We start from the raw sequence: 16,922 nt of genomic DNA on the forward strand, positions 1-16,922 counted from the left end.
CACTGAACGCCGCACCGCTCAGCCCGCAGCACCTGCGGTTTTGTGCGCGTCCTTAGACGGCTTTGGTGCGCGCGCGCGCGCACACACACACACACACACACACGCACACGTGCCCCTTGCACACTCAGAGGTCCCACATACACACTCCAAGGCCACCCACTCTCCTCTCAGGTGACTGACCTGATGCCTGACCAGGTTCTAGCTGTGAGCAACGGACGGACCCGCAGCGTCGTTGTGGGAGAGTGAGTCTTCCTTCCTGGGCTCTGCTTCGCTAGACCTCACGGCCTGACCTCACGGCCTGACCTCACGGGCACGGGCCTGACCTCACGGCCTGACCTCACGGCCTGACCTCACGGCCTGACCTCACGGCCTGACCTCACGGCCTGACCTCACGGCCTGACCTCACGGCCTGACCTCACGGCCTGACCTCACGTGGCCCCTCCCCAAGCCCACGTGAACTCTCTCGGGACCAATTGCCTGGCTGGGGGCGGGGCCAGCCTTCTGCCCTATGGCTGCTGGCCACCGGGTCCATGCCCTGCCGCAAAGCTGGCACCTGAACTACAGGGTGGAGGGGGGCAGACAGCCCTGGGAATGGGAGGCCCTCCACTCCCTCACAGGCTCTGATCCTGTGAGTCAATTTCAGGAGGCAGAACCCCAACTTAAACCAGAAAGGCTGTTGTGGGCTCATGGGCCTGAATTGTCCACGTGGCCATTCCAGCTTTAGGCGCAGCTGGGCCCCTGGGGCCCCAGAGCACAGGCAGGTGTGCTGGCTCTCCATCCTGCTGCCTGGCCTGCCTTCATTCTCACATGGGAGCAATGGCCGTGGACACCATAGGCTGCTGGCTGCCCCTCATCACTGATGTTTCTCTCTCTCTCCCTCTTCCTTCCTCTCTCTGGAATCAATTAAAAAACAAAAACAAAACAAAAAAAAAACACCTCATATGCTCAATTCCCTCCAGGGGCTCCCAAGGCCACACCAGGCCCCAAACTCAGTCCTTCACCATCCTTCCGAGCTTATCCGTGCCCCTTCCCCGCCCGCCCCCCCCCCCCCCCCCCCCCCCCGCCCACCTGGCTTCTTCCGGACCCTGAACGAGCTCAGCCACCCCAACCTCGCAGCCTCTGTGTTGTGGGATCTAACCCTGGGTTCAAAATAAGACCACCAGAGGCTGATGATTTATTTAAAAAAAAAAAAAGCAGGCAAGAATTTATTGAAATATCTGGCCAGAGCAGCCGCAAGAGCACCACACACAGGCGGACCCCAAACGACTGCGCTGCTTTAGGGGCAGGTGGTTATTTTTAAAGGTTCTGAGAAGGAAAACCCCCATTCTGTAACAAACTGTTGTTTGGAATATTTTTTGCTGTTCTTCCTAGATAAAATGTTGCTTTCTAGTTTGCTTTAGCCCATTTGAAGAATGATGAAGATAAACTTAGCTGTCTGACCTTGTAGGCCAGAGACCAGATATGCCCACAATCTCAATACCATGCCAGGTGTACTTTTTTAAAATTGGATAGAACAGCATTGTTTTTCAAGGCAGCATCGAGATAACCACTAAGTGCACATGGGGCTGGCTCTTATAAAAAAAAAAAAAAAAAAAAAAAAAAAAAAAAGGAAGTTCTGCCTGTAACCTTGCTTGGAATTTGAATTCATCCTATTTCACTCTGCCCAGGCTCCCTCTGCCCCTCCCACTCCACACCCCAGCCCCTCTCTTTCTGGTTCCTCACCTCTCACCTTGAAAAAGATTCTTTCCAAAAATCGGGACTTTTTTAAAACGCCACGGGACATGGGACAAATTGTTAAAAATCGGGACTGTCCCGCCAAAAGTGGGACGTCTGGTCACCTTACCTTAAATGTCCCTTCTGGGAGTTACCTTCCTGACCACCAATCTCTCCATCACGTCAACTTCAGTGAATTTCCTGCAAAAGCTATTTTAAATTTATTCACTCATTTTCCACCTCCCCCCACTAAAATGTAAGCTCCATGAGATACTTTGTCTTGTTCACCACTGTTTCCCAGGACCCATCAAATAAAACCATCAAAGGAAAATACAGATGAATGACAACAGCAAAAGCAAAAACTCACTACAATGTCCACCGTTGAAGGTACCCAATATTATGGTGTTGGTGCCATTCCTTCAACCTTTTTTTCCCTACATGTACGTACATTTAAAATGTGGAATTTTAACATGTATAGTGTTGCATTCTGCTTTTTTTCCTCATGGAGTTATTTTTAACTAATTTTAGACCTAGAGAAAAAAATTCAAAATAGTACAAAGAATTCCCTTTCATTCCTTCCCCTGCAACTAATGATCTCCCATAACCATAGTATCGTTTTTCTGTCCCAGCCAGTGTGGTTGCTGTGAAACTGTTACGGCTTGACAGTGTGTCTGTATCCCATTCTCCGTACCCCCTACATCCCAGTTGATCTTCATTGTTCATTTGGGGGAGGGGGTAACGTGAAACCGTTACTGAGGCTCTAGGAGTCAGCGTCATGCAAAAGATACATACAAAGGGTCCATTCCCTTCTCAGCCCTGCAATCCGTTCCCTTCTCTCCACTCTGCAGTTCCTGTTATCCTTCCAGCACTCCCCACGCACCTGTTTCTTAGGCCTCCTCTTGTTTGCGAAAGGGAAGCATGCTCCAGATGCTCATTTGGACACTGCTTATTTTTCACTTAGTAGTGTGTCCTGGAAACCACATCATCTGTTCACAAAGATCTTCCTCGTCCTTCTTTACAGCTGCATACTACTCCACTGTATGGCCGTAACCACTCTGGTGTGTATGGGGCTTTAGGTTGCTGCCAATATTTTGCATTTACAAACAATGCCGCAATAAATAACCAGGTGCATATATATTTTCTTGTAGAAAAGCGTGTGTGTGTGTGTGTGTGTGTGTGTGTGTGTGTGTGTGTAGATAGATAAATTAGATCCCAGAATACATTATTGCTGGGTCATAGTGCAAATGTCTATGCCCTTTGTTAGATATTATCAAATTTCTCTCCAGAGGGTTGTACAAATTTACTCACAACACAATTTGAGAGTGCTTGTTTTCCCATGGCCTCTCACCCACAGAACGTGGTGTTTTTTGTCATTGGGTTTTTGGGGTGCATTTGTTGTTTTTGCCAGCTGGTAGGTGAAAAATGGAATCTGTTTTAATTTGCCGACTTATTCTGTCCGGACTGCTGTAACAAAATTCCACACGCTGGGTAGCTTACAAACAACAGAAATTTATTTCCCAGTCCAGGAGGCTGGCAGTCCGAGATGCTCAGACTGAGCTGTGGGGAAAGCTGTGGACCGATCACATACAAACTCTCACTGATGGCCCCCGCATGCCAAGGGTCCCGGTAGCAGCGGCTCTCGCTCCTCAGGTTCCTAGTCGATCCTTTGGGCTGAGGCCCCTCCTCCTGCCCACACAGCCCAAGGAGCAGGCCAGACAGGAAGGGCCAAAAGCCAGCGTGCTTGCCCCTTAGCCTCCTGCTGGGACTGGACCCCGGGAACCCCTGCCACCCATTTCGTGCCGGGTGCCACACCCAGAGGCCAGAACAAGGCCTCCCGACCTTCCTTTACACCACATGTGTCAAACACAAGGCCCGCGGGCCAAATCCAGCCCGCCAGGCCTTGCAATGTGGCCCGCACCGCGCTGTCATCACTGCACTCCGCTGTCAGTTTATGACATTGTCAGTTTATGACTGTTCAGTAAACCATTCGGCCCGCGATTCAGGCTGGATTTTAGATTTTGGCCCCTTCTCTGATTGAGTTCGACACCCCTACTTTACACCAACCCCTTCTCAGGAAGGGAGGGGTCCGGGCCTATCTCCCCCGAGTTAACAACTGCCCCTCCCCGCGTTTGCAGCCATTGCTCTAGGGGCCTCGGCTCCCCTCCACCCGCCAGTGCTCCAAGAATCTGCCTGCAAGCCCGGCTTTCCCACCCAGCCGTCTCAGAGAACGTGCTTCCTCCCTGTTGTTCCGCGTGACCCAGGAGGCAGCTGTGCTCCAATGCAGTGACAGCTGAGCGAGCTACGCTCTTTTCTGAACAATAAAGATGTTTCACAATTTATGGCTGAAGGCGTCCCCTTAAGGCCCCTTGCATCTCTCTCCCCCCCGGGAACAAACTCTCGGTCGCACAAAAGGCCTCTATGGGGTGAGGGAGCCTCGGAAGCCAGGGCTGGAGTCCCCTGGCTCTGCTCGGCACTGGGCAGACCAGCCAGGGGCCACAGGCCACGCCCCTGAGAGGGAACTGGCCGAGTGACCCTCATCAGCAGGAGACCCAGCACCACTCAGAGCCAACGCAGAGTTCTCCCGGGGATGGAAGCCCAGGTGCCCAGGGTAGATGCCACGGTGGCCTGTGCCGAGGAACCACCGGACGCTGGCCTTGGGCCAAACACTGTACAATTTTGTGAACGTCTAGAAATGCTGGCTGTCCTGAGAGCTGCTGAGGTCATAAAAAGAAAGGATGACATTTGCCCCATGCCCTGCTGGCTCTCGCCACGCAGGAGTGAGGGCCTCCAGCCGGGGCAGACGGGGCTCTCAGGACGAGGCAGCGTGGGGCAGGGGCACATTTCTGGAATTGCCAAGAGGCTGGATGATGCCGACCCCCTGGCTGCGTCCCCTTGGGGAATCCCTTAGCCTCTCTGCGCTTCAACCTCCGACCCTGGGATGTAAGACCACTCTCACCCTCCTGTGTGGCCTGAGGGGTGAGACCAGGAACCATCATGAGGTCAGAGAGCCCTCCCTAAGCGCTTCATTGGAGGGGCCCGGCAAGGCTGCGAACACTGAAGGGCATGACAAACCCACTGGTCCCATTCGTCACCTACCCTCCAGGGCCAGACACCCGCACAGGAGAGACACCCGCACAGGAGAGACACCCGCACAGGAGAGACACCCGCACAGGAGAAAGACACCCGCACAGGAGAGACACCCGCACAGGAGAAAGACACCCGCACAGGAGAAAGACACCCGCACAGGAGAAAGACACCCGCACAGGAGAAAGACCATTAGGAAACCCATCTGGCCAGACTCAAAGCCCTCCCGAGGAGATCTTCCACGCCACTCCTCAGGGCGAACGAGGGAGCCGCGGGCATTTCTCTGGCGCGCTCTCCTGTCCTATGGACCATGTGTCTGATGCCCTGGAGTTAATATCCGGTCCCGGTTTTGTTCAAAGAGCTCTAACATCTTCTGCATGTCCTGGTCAGCCTCAATCACCTGGAAATCAAACACACGGTCACAGCCGGCACTCGCTCCAGCACCCTCCTCCCTTCACAGGTGAAGAGAGAGAGCAGGAGGGGGCAAGGGGAGGCAGGCTAAAGCCAAACAGCGCCCGTTCTAGGTCAATCTAAATTCTCGGCTCTGTTTTCACTTAAGAATCCTCTATAGTTGTCCCTGCTGCGAGCTCATACATGAGTTTCTCCTCATAATTTTAATCCGCCTAAATTCCTACAGTGAGGGGAAACTGTACTGTAAAGCCCATTATAGTAATATCTCACTTCCCAGCAACCTCACTGCCAGGGGGAGCCAGGAGTGGAAGTGTCTGAGCAGCCCCAAGGCCAGGCGCAGAGTCTGGGCACGGCCCTCGGCTGGTCCACGCTGCACATTCATCCCCAGCGATCTGAGGCGGCCAGCGCCTGCCTGCAGAGATTCAGCAGCAGCAAATCAAAAGCCAGGGGACGGAGAAGCAAGGAATCATGGATGGGGAAGACACAGCAATCGAGTTAGAAATGGCGAGTGTCGGAAGGGGAAAGAAGGGTTGCCGTAAAAACAAAAACAGGAGTCGGAGATATTAGTGAGCTGGGGCACACAGAGCTACACACCTCACGCCTCCTAGAGGCGTCACTGTGCGCCCGCCCCGAAGAGCAGATGCTGTTCCTTCGGATGCCCTGAGTCACCACGGAAAGTGCAGGGAGGCTCCGAGCCTGCCATCCACGGGAGAAGGGACTGTTGCATCAGAAAGACCACCATCCCAAATGGTTAAGGCCAGAACCCGGGTCTGGAGGCTTTCGCCATCTAGAACATTCCTTCGCTGATGATGCTGGATGAGTGAGATGCTACTGTGGCCCCTGGTGTAATGACGCTGAGTCAAACCGCCCGCCTTCTCTCGGGTCTGCCCAAGTCCGTGGGACTCGTCCAGAGCGGGGCCTGGGAGAGTGACCGCGACCCGCCCACCCTCCCTGCTTCCTTCCTCCACATTCCCGAGCGCTGCAGGACTCGGCCCTTCCCCCGACTGCAGAGGGGCCGCCATTCCCCGGTCTCTCTTCCTTCTAGAAAGGTCTCCCGCCCTATCAGGAGGACTTACCAGAACAGGGGCCACTGCAGGGAAAAGGCTCCCTTTGATGAGCCATTCCTCGTAGAGGCGGTGAATAGCATCCAGGTACTCCTGCCGGGAGACACACACAGGCTGCTGAAACACGAGGAGCGGGCACACCTGTCCCACCAGGGCCGGGCAGGTAGGGTGAAGGTCACGGCCATGGGCAGTGGCTTGGACAAAGCCCACGACAACCAGCCTGGCTCAGTGGACAGTGAAAAACGCAGCTGCTCACTCCGCCCCGCCCGCCCCAGTGCACGCTGCTGGGGCTTTCCACATCCCTCCCCTGGGATTCTCTCATTTACTGCCCCCTCCCTTTTTTTTTTTAACAGCAGAGCCACCAGTTCCTTTGGGGGCGGGGATCCATGGCCATGCCATGACCAGGCATCCCAGCCCTGGGCAGCCTGAACCTTCCCCTCCCACCAAGAGGAACGTGACCCTCACTGGCCTGGGAGCCCCACTCCCTCTGCCTTAACCTGCGGATGCTCTAGACGTGGGGCGGGGAACCTTTTTCTGCCAAGGGCCATGTGGATATTTATAACATCATGTGGGCCACACATAATTATCAACTTAAAAATCAGCCTGCTCTGTTTGGTCAAGCATCTAATTAACTCACCCCTAACGCCCTGCAGGGCACATGATTTCTCGGGCCTTATCCCGGGCCGGACAGTCGCCGCCCCTGGCCTACGCCGTGATGAGGGTTTGGGGCTGGGACACTGCGCACACAGTGTTCTGCGTTGGAAACATCACCCGGCAGCAGTGTGGGGCCGGACTTCAGAGGCAGATGTGGGGAGTGGGGGACCAGGGCAAGGAGAGCAGGTACAACAATCCCAGCCAGCCGAAGCCGGTGTGGCTCAGTGGACAGAGCATCGGCCTGCCGACTGAAGGGTCCCTGGTCCGATTCCGGTCAAGGGCATGTACCTTGGTTGCGGGCACATCCCCAGGAGGGGGTGTGCAGGAGGCAGCTGATGGATGTTTCTCTCTCATCAATGTTTCTAACTCTCTATCCCTTTCCCTTCCTCTCTGTAAAAAATCAACAAAATATATTTATTTAAAAAAAAAAAAATCCCAACCAGAGTCATTGTGGCCTTGAGCCAGGCCCAGGAGGTGAAGCAGTTAGCACCACCGATGAATGTGGCCTCTGAGCTGGCACAGCACTGAGCACGGGGATGCAGCAGTGAGCAGGAGCGCATGATCCTGAAGGGACCCAGAGGGCACAGAGGCAAGCTGCCTTCTAGAGGCGGCCCGACAAGCCCGGGTGATGCCTGGGCAGGGGCAGGGAGGGTGCCAACCGCTGAGTCTGGACACAGGAAGTGAAGCAGATCTGGGCGTGGGGTCTCCAGCCACAGAGGAAGTCAGAGTTCCCCCTCTGATCCGCTCAGTTCCCGTTTCCCTCTCTGTGGCAGCAGCACAGGATCGCCCAGCGGGTGGGGCCGGGCCGGGGTGCTGGCGGCTGCCCGTTCACCTCTGATCAGGTTAAAGGGCTCTTACCACCGGGATGACCTTCTCCTCGTCCCTGCATCTCATCTTTAACCTCTGATAGCAGGTCTCAGGAGTGGTCCGGAGGTAAACTGAGATTTAAAAAGCACACGTGGCTCTAATGACCGTTCATGGCTTGGAAGTGAAAGCCAAGGAGAAGGGGAAGGAAGGCGTGTGGGCGAGGCCTGGAGAGAAACATCTGCCAGCACCGCTGAGCAGGAGACACAGACCAAGGTTGCTCACTGCTCCACCACCAACCAGCCGTGTGACCCGACAGGCACCCCGACCCACATCCTGACTTCCATTCCCTTCCAGTGGCAGGAGCCCCACTGGGTCATTGTGAGGCTCAATAAGGCTCCAGACACAGAGCTTAGCACAGGGCCCAGCCAGCCCCAGTGGGCCTCAGTTAACGTCTAGGTTTTGTCATCTCCTCCCTCCCTTAAAAACTGGGGGGGGGGGAGCAAATCACAGTGGACCCGCCAAGCCACAGGGAGAACAGCTTGAGGAACAAAGGCCAGGTGCTTCTCCAGGAGGGACCAGGAGCCCCCCAATTCCGTCTGCCCTTGGACACAAGGCTGAATTGACATGGCGAAAGAAGCACCAAACAAAGTAAGGGTCCCCCACCCCCCATCCCCGCCCTCACCCCGCCCCACGGCTGCTGGCTGGTTGGAAACCTGGACAAGCTCATCCTCACTGGTCCCAGGGGAGGGAGGCCAGGAGGGCAGTCTCACCTATCAAATCCACGGACACATCGATGTTCCTCACGATCCAGTCAAACCATTCCGACAAAATCACGTAGTCCACTTCGGGCATCTTCCCGCTGCAGAGAGGGGGAGGGCTCTGCTTACCCACAGGGGGTTCTGGGAGGCGCCATTCCCCAAAAGTACCTGCGATGGCCTTGGCGGGAAGGGCACTGCCAAGGGCACCACAGGGTGACCCACACGGCAAGGGGCGTGTGGTGATGACCAGGACCTTCACCCTCTGGCCTCCGCCCGCCGCCTGGTGACGGCTATGGGGTAAGGCAGCCCGAGTCGGGGCACTGCCCGATGAGAAACCCACTTCGAATTCGAGCTTCAAGCAGAGAAAGAGGCTCCGAAGCCTGTCCCCTGAGAACAGGGACGGCGCACGGGTTAGGAGGTGGCAGGGCAAGCCAACTTCACCTCTAGGAATTCATTTTGTGGGACTAATCACGGATGTCCACGTAGCACTGTTTAAAATGATGAAAAACTAAACCTTGGGCCTGGTCGGCATGGCTCCAGTGGTTGAGCACTGATCTTTGAACCAGGAGGTCACGCCTCAGTTCCCTGTCAGGGCCCATGCCCGGGTTACAGGTTCGATCCCCGGTGTGGAGGCGTGTGGGAGGCAGCCGATCGATGATTCTCTCTCATCATGGATGTTTCTATCTCTAACTCTCCCTTCCTCTCTCCGAAATCAATAAAAACATATTTTTTTAAAAAAAACTAAACCTTGATACATTTATAGAACAGAAAACCATGCAGTAACTGAAAGATGATGCTGTAAAATAATATTCAATGGCATTCACATGCTCATAATGGCATGCTCATGATTCAATGAAAACAGCAGGATACAAAACTGTGCATGACTTGAATAAAGTTTTGAATAGAAGCAAAAACAACAAAAAACAAAACTGTACAGGAACCAACCAAATTTTTTAAAGTATTCGTCCACAAAGTTTGAAAAGAGAAACACCAAAATGTTGAGAGTGCTTTTCTCTGACCTGTGGGACTCTGTGAGACTATTTTTTCTTTCTTTATACTTTGCTGTATTTTCCAAAACTTAACAACAGATTCTCAAATCAAGGGAGGGAGTCGGGGAGACTGCCACATGCTTACAGTGCAAACTGAAAAGGAAGGAAGCGGGGGAAGGAGCCCAGGGGAAGGAAGGAGGAGCCGAGGTGCAGAGACCCGGGTCCTCCTGGCTCCTGCGGATGTCCTCCGCCGGAGGAAACAAACAGGAAAGCCGAGAATGGCACAGCTGGGAGAACAGACCTGCCAGCTGGGTGACCCCCACGGCCCAGGGGAGCCATCCCCCTTCTTAACATCCACCTCCGATCCACCCAGAACTGGGCTTGGTGCGAGGAGAGTGGGGGGCCCGAGCTGTGTGCAGTGGGCCCCAAAGGCATGTCAGCCAGTGGCTGCTGTTTTGTCCATTTTGTGGTTTTCCTCCTGGCAACTCTGCCTGCTCCTCCCCTCCTCTTTCTCTCCCCCTGCAACCCCCCAATCTACCTGGACAATGGCGTGCCCAGCGCCCCCCACCACACACACACACATGCACAGGCCACCGCTTTGCTCTCCGTGGAACACAGATGACAGAGCCTCCACAGAAAATCCAAAGGCCCAACTCGCCGGCGGTGAGCTGGGGGCTTTCCTGAGCCTCCCCATAGCGAGCGGCACAATGGAGGTCCTGGGTCCCTTAACTCTGCTGACTGTATTTGTCGGGCACAGCTTGTTGCCACCTTCGCCCTGAGGCCCAGAGAGCCCCCAGTTTACACAGCACAAGTCACCTTGCATACTTATTTTCTTCTGTTTTCATAAGGCCACATGACGCCATTCACAGATGAGGAAAACAGGCTCAGAGAAGCTCAACTCTGAGCAGGGCTCTCTGTGGCCCCAAACCCAGTGGCTCTTGGTTGTACCACTCGCCCACCCTGGTCGGTCCAGAGGGACTGGTCTGGGCCATGTCCTCCAGTGTGAGACCCAGACCCAAGTGCCCATCAGAACTACAGAGGGGAGGAGTCCAAGCCCCAGGGCCAGTCCCGGAGGCAGGAGGACCAGCCTGTTGTTCCAAACTCAGGGTCATTTTGTCGTTAATCCTCAGCCGAGGATATGTTTCCCATGGATTTTTTTCCCCAGGGGAGAGTGCCAATGCAGTCCCCCACCACAAATCATGTTTCCCACGCTTGGGGAAGTCACAAGGGTCAGCACATCTGGAGGCAATGGATAAGCCTCGCCCTGGGAAACCACCTTCCTGATCATGGTACCTCCAGGTAAGTACCCCCATTGATGTTTTACAGAGTGGAAGGGTGGGGGGAGGGGGAGAAAGAGAGAAACATCCATGTGAGAGACACACACATCTTCCTCTTCAGGATGTCACACAAGCCCCGGGGGCTAACTGCACTGACATTCTGCCCACCCCTAAGGGGACCTCCCTAGGAGAACTGCTCACTTGTTTGAGACCCAACAGGCAAGACTACCCTTCAAGAAATTCTGCTTTGAAGGAGGCGGAATTCCAATCCGTGGGCTTTTCTGGGCACCTGAGCCTTCACCCGCAGGCAGCAAGGCCCGGACCCCCAGGTTCCAAGCCAAGGCCGCAGGAGCTTCTGGGAAAGAGAAGATGGACCCCAACGCCAAGGGCAGCGGCCACGAGCTCCTTGCTTGTGAAAGGACCGTCCCACACAAGCTCCCAGGTGGGAACCAGCACATCCTCCTCCAGGTCCAGGCAGAGGATCCAGCCCAACCCAGTTCGGAGCCACATCGGGACCAGGCTTCCTGGGCGGGGCAGCGGGCGAACAAATGTGTATGAAATTGCCAGGGCAGGAAAGCAGCCCCAAAGATTAAACACTACAGCCTTCCCCTACATCCCCCACAAAGATCATGCACCCTGTGCGGGACTGATTGTTCTGTCTCCGCCTCCCTAAATCCTCCCACTTCGCCTCATGACGCCCCAAGGCCCTCCCACCTCTCAGGCTGGGTCAGCCATTGGAGTGTTAGCAAATGTGAAGCTGAGGCCGGAAAAAGCAGTCATGCCTTTCAGCGGTGCTGCTGCCCCCACCACGAGGAATGAATGCCCAGGGTCCTTGCTGGTCCCAGAAGGAGGACGAGAGGCAAGAGAAAGAGAGATGAGTCAGCTCCTCACCCTTCCCAGGGCTATCCTAGACCAGCCATTCCCCACACATATCAGGGAGTCCAGCCAAGGTCTGGAGTGGCCGGCCACCCCACATGACTGAGCAGTCAGTGTAGACAGCTGCCTGCCACTGAGGTTTTGTGGTTGTTCGTTACATGGCATTACCATGGCAATAGAGAACTGATACAGCACAGGAGGTACTCAACATCTGTCATTTGGGTAAACAAGTTCCAATTTCATTTTGAACAAATGAATGCAATATCAATAGTGCAAACTATGATACCTTCTATAGAGGTTTTCTACAAAAATGTATCTTGCGCTGTGAATCGACCGCTCCATTAACCGTACCGGCGACGTCTAAAATAAAACAAAAAGTGATTCACTAACGCACGCAAAGAGGAGGTCAGGAAGGCTTGGAGAATGCCTGTGCTCCCCCTGACTGTGGTCCGTGCTGAACACAATGGAGAAGCTCACACAGGCTCAGCTGTGCTCCTCCCTCAGCCTGCACCCTCCCCAGACCAGGAAGCTCAGTGGCCGGAGCACAATGCCGGGGCCACGGCTGGTCAGCAGCAGCCTCTGACACAGGAGTGGAGAGCCTGGCCGGGACTGTGGGTTTAGGGAAGTGCTAGAAAAACTGCCAAGTGCTGGTCAGCAAAGCGGTGTGAGTGCAAAGTGTGGGGTTACTACGGACCTAAACGGGGTGCCTTTGCTTAAGCAGAGGGATCTGAATGCCTAAGGCAGAGAGAGCCCAGAGAGGGTTCTGGTGACATTATGGGGGCCGTGCCAACAGTGCTTCAGGGGCTGGCTCTCTGGGGCCCCACAGGCTGCGAGGCCTGCAATTTCTCCCCTTCCCCCCCAGGGCTGTGTGGAGGCCACTGCAGCCTTTGGAAGCAGGGAAGGACTGTGCCCAGCAGGAAAGAGGGCGCCCTGACTGCCCGTCCATGGCAGGTTGCTCACACTGTCCCCAGGTGACCCTTCCCTTTGCCCAGTGTCCCATAGGGAAGTAGGAAGAGCCCTTACCCTTGACACCAAGTGGGCAAACACTGCTGTCACTCAGCGTGGTACTCACGCACCCACAGCACCGAGGGGACCTGACCCAGCAGATCAGGGTGAGACTCAAAACCATGACCCAGGGATTTCCTAACTCCCTCCTCCTGTGCATCTGTCTGTCTGTCTTCCCTGCTTTTTTCCATCCTCTCCTTCCTTATCACTCTCCATACCACCTTCTGCTAGTTCCCATCGCACCCATCTCTCTTCCTGTTCGTCTGACCCAGGCCTCCTCTGTGGTGTGTCCCGTTATAGTCACATTTGACAGATATGTTTCAGGTTTCCTGACTACCACTGAGGAAAGTGGGGTGAGCAAAGGGAAAAGTGCCAACTGCAGAGCCTCCAACCTGCATCATTTAGACACACATTTGGGGGGAATTCAAACCGTTCTGCTCATTATCTACACGGATTTGTAGAAGATCGATAGCTATAGCTGCAAGTGCCCAAGCCTCGATCAAACCGCCCAGCCAAGTGGCTGCACCCGTGTAACTGGCCGTAGGGCTCTCCTCCCGGGAGAGGACCAAAGCCGCTTTTTTCGGCTATACTTGCAATTTTGAACCACACACGCCAATCAGGATCTCCTCAGCCAGCCTTGCTGCTAAGAGACTCTGCCCCATGCACATCCCCGCTGATGGAAAAGGCCCAAGAAGCCTGTTTGCGCGCCATGACTTTCCCAACACCTGATTGGCCCAGGGCTGAGCACCTGACCCTAGCTGAGCCAATCAGATTTTTTTGTTCTCAAGAATTTGAACCAAGAGCCAGACCTTGTGAAGTTTAGAGAGTGGGTCTCAAACATGCAAACAAACAAAGCATGCATTGAAATCACCCGGAGAGCTTGAGAAAACACAGACTGCTGGGCCTCATCTCCAGAACTTCTCACTTAGCAGGTCCGGGATGGGGCCAGAAAAATGTGCTGCTGCTCCTGGTCCAGGGACTACACCTTGAGAGGAACTGAGTTACATGGTGGGGAGCCCAGTCATGGTTGGGTCATGAAGACTCAGGCTCACAGCATTAGCAGAGCAACTTCTTGACTAGCTGGGGCTGCTAGGGTGGAGGAGGGGGAGGGGAGGCGGTCCTCAGCAGCAGAACAGAGACCCTGGCCCATGACAGAGAAGGCTGAGCAGCACTGAAGGCCCAGGAGTGAGGCCTCCTTGCGAGGGTTCCCCTCCTGGCGATCACAGAGCCCTCATCAGAAGACAGTGTTACAAAGGCTGAGCCCAAGCATGTGAAGGTACCTGCGGACGAGTGTGCTGGTCCAGCATGGTGAGCTGCACGTATGTCTGCAGCGTGAGGCCCCATCGGCAGGCATCCTGGTACATCAGACCCTGCAGAAGAGAGAACACAGCAACTTACCTCAACGTGCTCTACCTACGGGACTCCAGTCGTTTTGGTCAGCGATAGCCATCTAGTAATACCCACGTGGGCTGAAGTGGGGCCAGACAGGCACTGGAGTACTTACAAGACAGCCCACAAACAGCACTAGGGAGCCTATATGAAGTCCCCAGGGACGTTCATGCAGTCATTCAACAATGTTCATTGGGCCCCTGGAGTCTATCCTAGTCTTTCATGTTCCATGTGCCACTTACTAATAGTCTTACTCTTCCACGTCTGTTCGTTTGTTTTCTTGGCGTTAACTAATAAAACTCCAACTCTGCATTCAGAACTGCAGGCTTCTATGAGCCAGGAGGTCACCTTTTGGTTCTGGTCAGGGCACACGGCTAGGTTACAAGCTTGATCCCCAGTAGGGGGCATGCAAGAGGTGGCCAATCAATGATTCTCTCTCATCATCTCTCTCTCTCTCTCTCCCTCTCTCTCTCTCTCTCTCTCTCTCTCTCTCTCTCTCGCTTTCTCTCTCCCTCCCTCCCTCCCTCCTTCCCTGAAACCAATAAAAATATATTTGTAAAAGAAAAAGAAGAAAACTACAGGCTCCTAACTTCAGGTAAAAGAAAATCTCGGAAAGGTTAGAGAAGCAGCAGAAACAAGCACCTTCTGTGTTAGAGAGCCAATTCAGATTGATGGACTGAGACTTTTCACAAAACTACCAATCTTGACCTTCCCCCCAGAGTAGAAACTTATGCAAAAATATCTAATTCTATTATATTTATTACAAAACTGTCATTGGAAATGCTCTTTGAACCAAGGACACTCGGAGTTCTGAGACTGGGACTGTGCCCTATGAAATATTACCATAATCCCTCAAGTCTGCAGCTCTAGTTGTCTTAATAACCCAGCCCTGGATCCTCCGGTTTCCTAGAGCAGTGTTTTTCAACCTTTTTTGGGCAAAGGCACACTTGTTTCATGAAAAAAATCACGAGGCACACCACCATTAGAAAATGTTAAAAAATTTAACTCTGTGCCTATATTGACTATATATAAAGTAATTCTCTTGAATAGGAATCAAATAAACACAAAGAAAGTATTTTATAATTACTTTATTATGAAATATTAAGTAAACGAAATAGTGAAAAATTATAAAATTCTTGTCTTGTCTGCACCTACGGCACACCAGGCAACATCTCGCGGCACACTAGTGTGCCGCGGAACAGCGGTTGAAAAACGCTGTCCTAGAGAATGATAATGTTTCTGAGGTTTTTCTGTGATGCCCAGAGAGACTGGCATTCTGTTTTCTCCCACATGCACAGCGGTGAAGTCTCTGGGATTCTTTATTCAGAGACTCTGAGAGTTTCTGCCTTATTTAAATAGCATCCTTTTACCTGCTTTAGACTTTTTCATAGCTCAAACCACTACCCGCCACATCACACAGTTAACTGTCTTCTGCCTCCCCACACCAGTATATTAGGGCCAGGAGAGCAGGCGCAGGCAGCAACTAGTGGTTGGATGAATAACAGAATAAGCTCCTACTAAGTGCTCAGCAGTGTGTTATGTCCTAGCAAACAACAGTGAGCCAAAACAGACATAGTCCCTGCCCCCAGTGGGACTCAAGAATCTCAGAACCACACCAGGAAAGCCCAACTGTGTTGCTAGAAATGAGGGGACTATAGAGGCTCCCTCTAGACCAAGGTTGAAAGTAGATCTATCATTTACCAGTGTGTGTCCTTGGGCAATGCATTTCAGTTAGTTTCCTTCCCTGAACAAGGAAGCTGGTCATCCCTACATGATGGGGCAGGCTCCCAGACCAGCGGCCCTTTCTTAAGCTCCCTCTTGCAGGACAAGACTCCAGCCTTCCCGTTCACGCAGAGCAGAGCAGAGCCTTCCGAATGGGGAAAGAGAACAAGGGGCACAAGCACACTAGAGCCCCTGCGTGCTAGGTCCGGCCTTGGGAAAGCAGACAGGAAGCCTCGGGTGAGCCTGAGGCAGCCCCGGGACATTGCCAAGTGCAAATGCAAACCAGAGGTTTACTAAGGAAGCTGGTTAGAGGTGATGGGTCCTGAGGAGGCTAGGCCTGAGGAGACCTGGTTTCTCATGGGTTTCTTCTCGGAGAGGGTGGGAGAAGGAACAGCAAGAGGCAGACCCCTGGGTAACCAAGGCTAACCACCTGAGATCATCTGGGATCACTGACAGGAGGTCCCTGGGCTCTGCACCTGCCCAGCCCCGTCTCCAAGATCCCTGAGCTCCGAACACCCACATGCAGCCGCTTTCCGTTTGTCTCCTCCTCCTCCGTCTCCAACCCAGCCGATGGGCAGGGGGCGCGCTCAGGCACCGCCGTTCACTCAGGAAGAAGCTGGTGGTGCAGGCGGAACAACACACTCACCAGAGGGTTATGGCCACGGACATTCCTCCACTTGGACACAGGCTCCGGAAACACCTGCGGGGAAAGAAAGCATCAAAGGGCTGCTGCTCCTCCGGGCTGAAATGAAACCATGTAAGTGTTGGGGTGGACAAAATGAAGACCTGGGCATCCAGGTGGAGCAACCTCTGTGCGAGGCCGTAACTCAGTCTAAGCATACCTTCCTCACGTGACTTCCAGATACGGCTCAGACAACATTATCCACCCCTGCACACAAGGGTAGGCGCATGGCACCTCTGGCGGCCTTGGAGCTCCCCAAGGGCAAGGGAGGGTCTCTCAATCCCTCTGTGTGCTCCATCCCAGTCCGCACTGCCGGCCTGTCCGGCTGGCAGAGGTGAGAGAAGCTACTTCAGGCACTCGGGCTGCGAATCGAAGCCCAACTTCCAGCGTGGGAACTCTCCCGTGACCCTGGCCACTTGCTCTGCCTCCATTTCCTCCCTCTGATCTCTGCACTGAGCACACTGATAGCTAAGAATCTTGTTTCTTCAGAG

At 54.0% G+C, this 16,922-nt stretch overlaps 1 protein-coding gene across 8 annotated transcripts in view; it reads right to left on the reverse strand.

Moving 5' to 3' along the window:
• Positions 1-3,202: 3,202 nt before the first annotated feature.
• TK2 (thymidine kinase 2) overlaps positions 3,203-16,922 on the reverse strand; it is a 63,273-nt gene continuing 49,553 nt past the window's right edge. For 2 of the 8 annotated variants that reach the window (XM_084861158.1, XM_084861156.1), the window contains exons 4-11: positions 16,396-16,449; positions 13,919-14,008; positions 11,920-11,993; positions 8,504-8,592; positions 7,785-7,864; positions 6,285-6,365; positions 5,803-5,868; positions 3,203-5,197 (exon numbers count right to left, since the gene is read on the reverse strand). In XM_084861158.1, the coding sequence (XP_084717284.1) occupies positions 5,099-5,197; positions 5,803-5,868; positions 6,285-6,365; positions 7,785-7,864; positions 8,504-8,592; positions 11,920-11,993; positions 13,919-14,008; positions 16,396-16,449 (633 nt within the window). In that variant the 3' untranslated portion in view covers positions 3,203-5,098. Of the gene's footprint in view, positions 5,198-5,802; positions 5,927-6,284; positions 6,366-7,784; positions 7,984-8,503; positions 8,593-11,919; positions 11,994-13,918; positions 14,009-16,395; positions 16,450-16,922 lie in introns of those variants that run through there. The other 6 variants (XM_084861157.1, XM_084861161.1, XM_084861159.1 and 3 more) reach the window with 6 other exon arrangements.

Source organism: Pipistrellus hanaki (genome assembly GCF_964339955.1).
Source record: "Pipistrellus hanaki genome assembly, chromosome: 15".
In the NCBI taxonomy this organism is placed as follows: Eukaryota; Metazoa; Chordata; class Mammalia; order Chiroptera; family Vespertilionidae; genus Pipistrellus; species Pipistrellus hanaki.